This window comes from Camelina sativa, chromosome 12 (assembly GCF_000633955.1).
Source record: "Camelina sativa cultivar DH55 chromosome 12, Cs, whole genome shotgun sequence".
Classification (NCBI taxonomy): Eukaryota; Viridiplantae; Streptophyta; class Magnoliopsida; order Brassicales; family Brassicaceae; genus Camelina; species Camelina sativa.
Genome location: NC_025696.1, coordinates 25,878,307 through 25,885,549, shown reverse-complemented (window position 1 = coordinate 25,885,549; position 7,243 = coordinate 25,878,307). Strand labels below are relative to the sequence as shown.

At 35.4% G+C, this 7,243-nt stretch overlaps 1 protein-coding gene across 1 annotated transcript; it reads left to right on the top strand.

The window, feature by feature from the left end:
* LOC104732634 (eukaryotic translation initiation factor 3 subunit J-A-like) lies at nt 1,955-4,695 on the top strand. The gene is made up of 7 exons (XM_010452198.2): nt 1,955-2,126; nt 2,920-2,989; nt 3,233-3,351; nt 3,455-3,603; nt 3,743-3,890; nt 3,997-4,153; nt 4,325-4,695. The coding sequence occupies exons 2-7, from the start codon at nt 2,977-2,979 to the stop codon at nt 4,411-4,413; spliced, it is 675 nt and encodes a 224-aa protein (XP_010450500.1). The 5' UTR covers nt 1,955-2,126; nt 2,920-2,976; the 3' UTR covers nt 4,414-4,695.

Genomic DNA, 7,243 nt, shown 5'->3' with positions numbered 1-7,243 from the left:
ATTCATGAGGTATATCAGAATGGTGTTGGCTATAGTGTTGATATGAATGAGAGAACTTGTGGTTGCAGGAAGTGGCAAATGGTTGGAATCCCTTGTGTTCATGTTGCATGTGTGATAATAGGAAAGAGAGAAAAGGTGGAGGACTATGTTAATGCTTGTTACACAAGGATAAGGTGGAGAGAGACATACATGGATGGTATTAGGCCTGTCCAAGGGATGCAATTGTGGCCTAGATTGAATAGGCTGGCTGTATTGCCACCACCATGGAGAAGAGGGAACCCAGGAAGGCCGTCTAACTATGCAAGGAGGAAAGGAAGAAATGAATCTTCATCTTCGTCAGATAAGATGTCACGGGAAAAGAGAGTCATGACATGCTCTAACTGCTTCCAACAAGGGCACAACAAGCATGGCTGCAAAAATCCTACTGTGGTTGCAAGTGCACCAAAGAGACCAAGAGGTCGACCAAGGAAAAACCAAGAACCACAAGAGCCAACGGTTGGGTCACAAGCTCAGCAAGGATCCCAAGGACCAGCGGTTGGGTCACAAGCTCAACAAGGATCCCAAGGACCAGCGGTTGGGTCACAAGCTCAACAAGGATCCCAAAGACAAGAAGAGCAAGGAGTTGGTCGATATGCATCATGGTTTCAGTGTTCCTCCTAGATTATCTTTATGAATGAATTGTTACTTTGTTTGGTTTGAGTGTTCATGAATGCTGCTTTGTTGTTGTGTGGACCAAATGTTTTTCATTAGGTTTGTTTGTATTTGTCTTCTTTGGGTAGTGTGTTGAACGTGGATCGATGTTATGGTTCAACTAGTTGTGTGAACTAAATGTTTTCATTATGAATGCTTTTTGTTTTCAACCTCCTTTTTGTTTTGTGAAACTCATATCATTACCAAATACACAATACAAAGACACACAACATCCTACACCAAAGACAGAACACAAAGACACTAGTAACCAAGAACAAATGTTCCTTATAGTAACACAAAGGCATACCAAGCACAATATCATCAATTTCTATTTCTTAAGTTCTCTTTTGCTATACATTGCATCTTCCTTCAATTCTTCAATCCGAGTCTTTAACCCATCAATTTCGACAGCAACCTCAGATCTTGCATTGCTTATCTCATTGTTAATAATGGAGATTTTCGGTAATGCTTCTACATACTCTTCGTACACACTTTCTTCCACCCACTTAAACAAATGCTCCTACAATCGTTAATTAATTAACTTTTATCACAGAAAGCTAGAAAACACAAATTCATTACAAAATTAGTTACTTACATTTCCTCTGGTTGGACAACGAAAGTAAGGTCTTCCTGGGTCTTGCTTCATACTCGATGTGTAGATGGCAACATCTAAGCCGCAATGACACTTTGTTGGAAAACCATGGCAACCCTGTCCTCTGTTCTCACAACTTGATTATCCAAAATTGCAACTCATATCTCAAAATCATGAAGAAGAGAAGGTGAAGAGAGGATGATGCAAAATCGATTTCCGGTTTTAGGGATTTTTCCCAATTTGACTTGGAAATTTGGGGATTAGGTTTTGCAGCAAAATAAGATTCAGGAACAAAAGAACGTCGTTTTATTCTAACGGGTTAATTTAAGAGACGTTAACGGTGTTAAACGGAGGTTAGTTCTTCTATTACCCAATTTTCGCGATGTGTAATTTAGCATTTTTTTTTGTCAAATGTGATGTTTAATTAGATTTAACAACAAAATTGGATGATTTAAATAGCCTTAGGGAAAGTTCAAGTTTTATTGGTGTTTCTGTGTAAATTGGATGATTTAAATAGCCTTAGGGAAAGTTCAAGTTTTATTGGTGTTTCTGTGTAAATTCATGATTTAATTGACATTTTCCATTTTTTAAAATAGCAAAAGTGAATTTTAAATAATAAAAGAAAAAAAACAGTAGAAATTCAACTTAAATGCGAATGTTGTAGAAAGAAGGAGAGAAAACCCTAAAATCCCATCAAAACGACGCACAACCAAACAAAAGCTCTCTCTCTTTGCTGTCGTTTCGTCTGCTTCGCTTCGGAAAGTTTTCATCTTTTTTCGTGTTTTCGTGGTGGCGATTTTTATTCTCCGGCTGAAACCTACCTTCAGGATTCAGCCTTTCTCTGGTACTTTTTTCTTCCGTCTCCGTTGCCTTAATATATCCTCAATTGGCTTCGATTTTACTTGAATTGCATGTTTGGGTTTTACGATTTGTAGAGCTTTATGGCTGTTTTGTTAATTGGGTTGTTGATTAATCCTAAAAAGCTGTATAATTTATCATTAATTGGGTTAGGTTATCACACTCTGATCAATCGAACTCTGTTTAGGGTTTTGATATTTTCTTTTTGTATGATTTGTTAAAGCTGATTCCTTTTTGGATTTCTATTGTTCAACACAAGCAATTTGCAAAGGTTGTGTTAGTAATTTGAAGTATCGTTTGTAAGATTACTCTAAATGTTAACTTTTGGCTGTGTACTTTAGGCAATAAGCTCTATTTTCATCTGTTTTGTTTAACACTGTTCTTGCTCAGTTAAGGAGTTCCTTTAAATTTCTCATTTTTTATATACACTGTTCTTGCTCGGTTGGTGAGTGTCTTGTTCAATTTGACATCTTCATGAGATCATGGTACTTATGTTTTACCTAGGCTCTATGCTTGTCCATTAGTAGTTCTATTCACATGTCAAGTAGTGTAGGACTAGAAGGTTTATGCATGATAAATTGTTCTAAGTTATTAAGCTGTGTAGCCCTTGATCATAACTGTAACTCTATCATTGTCTTGGGGGAATTGTGAATTGATTGATAGGAGTTTTGTTCTGTGTTACCTCCATGATATGAAAAGTAATGTTTGAGTGTTGTTCCTGTTGCGAGGCTTTTGTTCTGAGAATCTCTGCTGAATGATCTTTGTTTTATTCTGTGCAGGATTTCAGTCTGATTCAGATAGCAGCTTGTACTTGTCGTAGATAATTGGCAGCAAATATGGATGATTGGGGTAAGTTGTCGTACATTAAGCATTGTTTAATACACACTGTGTTACTGTATATGCGTCTGTGAATACCTTAATGTTTCCTAGTTCTTGCATTATTCTCCCTGACTATGTAAAAATTAGTACTGGCTGTACACAGCTATATATATTTTAGTCATTAAGATGATAGGCGTTTTTTGGTTTTATTGATGTTTTCATAATGGAAGTATATTAGAGTTCTCACTTTTACATTTTCCTTTCTGATTTCAGAGGCCGAGGACTTTCAACCACTTCCTGCAAAAGTTGAACTGAAAAGTAACTGGGATGATGAGGATGTTGATGAGAATGATATCAAGGACTCTTGGGAGGAGGAAGATGTAACTGCACCGGTATAGTTTTGTTTCGGTAGATACTTTGTATTTATTGATTTCTCTATCCCTGTTTCTTATACGATTTTGAGATTACGGCTAACAACCTTTGTTTCTTCTTTAGCCACCCGTTGTAAAACCTGCTCCTGAGAAGGCTCCAAAGAAAGCAGGAGCAAAAGCTGTTGAAAAGAAGGTTAAAACTGTTGAAGCTTCAAAAGAATCATCAAGGGAAGAACCTCTAGATCCAATTGCTGAGAAACTTCGCATGCAGAGGTAGAGTTAAGAAATATTTCGCTTACATATGCCTATTTTGTTGGTTCTGCATTGGTTTGGTACTGTAAAGAACATGTGACAGAGGCTGTGGACTTATGAAGGCCAGAATGCTGATTTATAGTATTCTTTTTTATCTTAGGCTTGTGGAGGAAGCTGATTACCAGTCAACTGCTGAACTCTTTGGAGTAAAGACTGTTGAGAAAAGCGCCGATATGTTAATTCCGAAGTCTGAAAGCGATTTCGTGGAGTATGCTGAGTTGATTTCTCAGAAACTTGTACCATTTGAGGTTTGCAATATTCTTTCCCTATCCTAGCTAAGTGATTGTTTCTGTATGACCAATATTATGTTAAGACCAATGAGCCTGTATTTTAACTATGTCTGCTGTTTTGCAGAAAAGTTTTCACTATATTGGGCTACTCAAAACAGTGATGAGACTTTCTTTGGTCAATATGAAAGCAGCAGATGTTAAAGACGTTGCTTCGTCCATTACAGCTATAGCAAATGAAAAACTGAAGGCGGAGAAAGAAGCTGCTGGCAAAAAGAAGACAGGTACACCACAATCAGTAGTACTTCTTTTTGCTTTGTTCTTTGGATTTTGCCTCCAAATAATGGTTTCTCTTTATTAGACTTGTGAATTAGATAGATAGATGTCTTTAAGCTACGCATATCTTTTCCAAAATATCTGATCAAAATGGTTTTTTTTTTCAATGTTTTTGTTAGGTAAGAAGAAACAACTTCATGTGGATAAGCCTGACGATGATCTTGTTTCGGGTCCTTACGGTGCGATGGACGATGATGATTTCATGTGAGAAAATGGCATTTTGGAGATTGCAACTTTTTTCTCCTATAGAATTGCAACTGAGAAGAGGTTTAAATCATTGGCGGTTTTTTTATTTCTCTATACATTGAAGTGAAACATAGTTGTTTTTTTCTCTGTTTTCTTTGCTCTGTTTGATTTGAAAAAATGTGTAATCAGATTTGTTGCCAAACCTTTTTATATCATATTAATTGAACGAACACTAAAGATCTAGAGTTGATATATAAACTGATGTAGCGTCTCCTCTCCTATCTTGGTTTGGGGCTTTACGATATCTTTTGTTTCATCTTTGGATTTAAGCCAATTTACACTTTTGTTTTATTTCTTTATCATAGTTTCCATATTTTCGTGAAGAGACTAGGCTTGTGGCGGTGTTTGTCTCTTATGATTATATATAGGACTTAGTGTGCTTCTTGTAACGCAGCTTTTGAATCTATATTATGAAAGAGAGTGCTACCTGTCATGAATCTTTATTAGAATATGAAAATCTCTTCTTCTTTGTCTCTGTATGGAAGATGATTGAATAAAATTATAGAATGTTGGTTTGGCAAAATACAGAGACAAAGAGGAAGTAGTTTTCATATTCTAATATTTAGAAGTTGTCAAAAAAAAAATTAAATAAAATTCTTATATAAAAAAAAAATTCTAGAGTTATATTCAAGAAATTGAAGAGATAACATGAAAGGAGGATGTCTATTTTAATTATATCTATTAAAGAGCTAACCAAGCTGCAATCTTGAAAAATTAAAATGTTAGTATTTTATAGTATATAACTGAGAAGCTAAAAAACTCTTTATTACAAAATATGCATTCTTAGATCAAGCTTTCATTTGGAATATTTTTTAAGAAGTTTTAGACAAGAATTGTAGAATGTTTGAGTTCTCAAAACAAAGTTGTTCATGCCTGCATCTAATAATTCAATTGCAAAATGAAAAAACCTATTTGAAGTATTAAAAAAATCAAAGTTAAAATTATATTTTTCAAGATTTCCACTATTAAAAAATAGATAAACTCTACATAAAAAACCAAATTAATAGCAAAATTGTTTAGAAAACGATAAACCATAAGCCCGTGCATAGCGCGGTATTCATCTAGTTTTAATAAAGAAAGAGAATTTTTTTTCTCTATCAATCTTCTTCTCTTGTTGAGAATAAGATTAACCCTTCTTCTTCTCCTGCTGAGAATAAGAACTTGTCTAGTAAGAAGCTTGAAGTCCTGTTGAAAAATAGCTACCTAATAGACATCGTTACCAGTCCCTGCAAGATAAACCCAAAGAGGCCAACCAAATTGGAAATGGCTACCCTAACTACAGTATATATGGAACGTAAGAGCAATACTCATCGCAGCCTGGTAGTGTAAAACTCGAAGGAAACTAACATTAGCCAAAAACTGTCTAGCAGCCGCATATTCGAAATCATGCTTTGTGTTTCATATATTGGAGTCAAGTTGAACTAAATTAATTTTGAGAAATCAGATTTCTTTGTTCTGTTGAAACTCTTTCACTAAAAATTAGAAATCTCAACTTGAGATATTAATACATGTCTTAGGTTGCTTCTTCACCTAGGAACTATGTAGTAGCATTATTCGGAAGAGAATCAACAGAAGTCTCTCTGGTGGCTTCAAGCCTTCAACCACCTTATCCAGCATCTACAAATTTGTCTCATGAAGCACAATTGATCCCAAAAAGTCCAACTCCTGCGTCACAACAACCAAATACACACCCAGTGGAGTATTGAAAACCGTAAAATTGTGGTATAAGGCAATGAAAAATGTATTGGGAAAAATATCATTAAAATCCTGAAGTTAACATTTTTGTTGATTTAAAGCATGAACTCTTCATCTGGTAAAAAAAATCTCAATTTTTTTATTGACTTCTAAATAATTCACAAACTTTTGTTGACTTGGCCTGATGACAACGTTAAGTGGCCAAATGAAAAAATCACACAAGATTAATTAGCCGTTAACGGGATCCCCTTAATAACAAAATGATGCTGTTTAATGAGACCTAAAACCCCCAAATTGAAACTTGAATTCCATTTTTCCCAAATCAAAAATCCTAGATTTAGAGGTTTTGGGTTTGGTAAACAACGTTGTTTTGTAATTAACAGATTATCATTAAAAGCTAATTAACCCCGCACAATTTCTCCATTTGACAATTTAAAGTTGTGCCTCATCCGAAAAGTTAACAAGAGTTTGTGAATTATTTAGAAGTCAACAAAATAATAGATTTTTTTTTTCTACCAGATAAAGAGTTCATGCTTTAAGTCAACGAAAATGTAAACGTGAGAATTATAATGACATTTTTTCCAAAATTGTATTCATACTATATTTATAAAAGTGATGCATATCCTTTTTGCATGCTTTCCACTCTTGAGATGCGTGGTTAAATCTCCAACGCTACGGCAAACATGATAGCATAAACTACATAACCAAGGAGATGCACACTTGTTTTTAAAATCATCCCTTAGTCTATCTTCCGTGTTTTTTTATTATATTTATCAAATTGACGTTCAATAAGAGATATTAAATCACGAAGTGTAGATGCGGTATGACATTTTGACGGTAACAAATAAATCCACACAACTCCCCTTGGTGTTGATCGACACCCCTTCCCAATACCCAGAAATTGGTTTGCGGATGTTAAACTCCATCAATCCCGCTTCCGCCTTGTTATCCATCCTAAAGTACCAGGTTCTGATGATGTCTTCCAAGCTGTACTTTGCTCCTTCCCCTCCCAGTCGCCGCCGTGAGGTTGTCTTGCCTGAACTAGGTCATGCGCGGAGGCTCCTAAGTTTGTGTCTTTGATGGGCCTGTCCAATACT

Excerpts from the sequence above, each read along its gene's own strand:
- LOC104732634 (XM_010452198.2), top strand. Across the intron at positions 3,604-3,742 it reads GAGAAACTTCGCATGCAGAG|GCTTGTGGAGGAAGCTGATT; the intron begins GTAGAGTTAAGA and ends TTTTTATCTTAG. Across the intron at positions 4,154-4,324 it reads TGCTGGCAAAAAGAAGACAG|GTAAGAAGAAACAACTTCAT; the intron begins GTACACCACAAT and ends TGTTTTTGTTAG.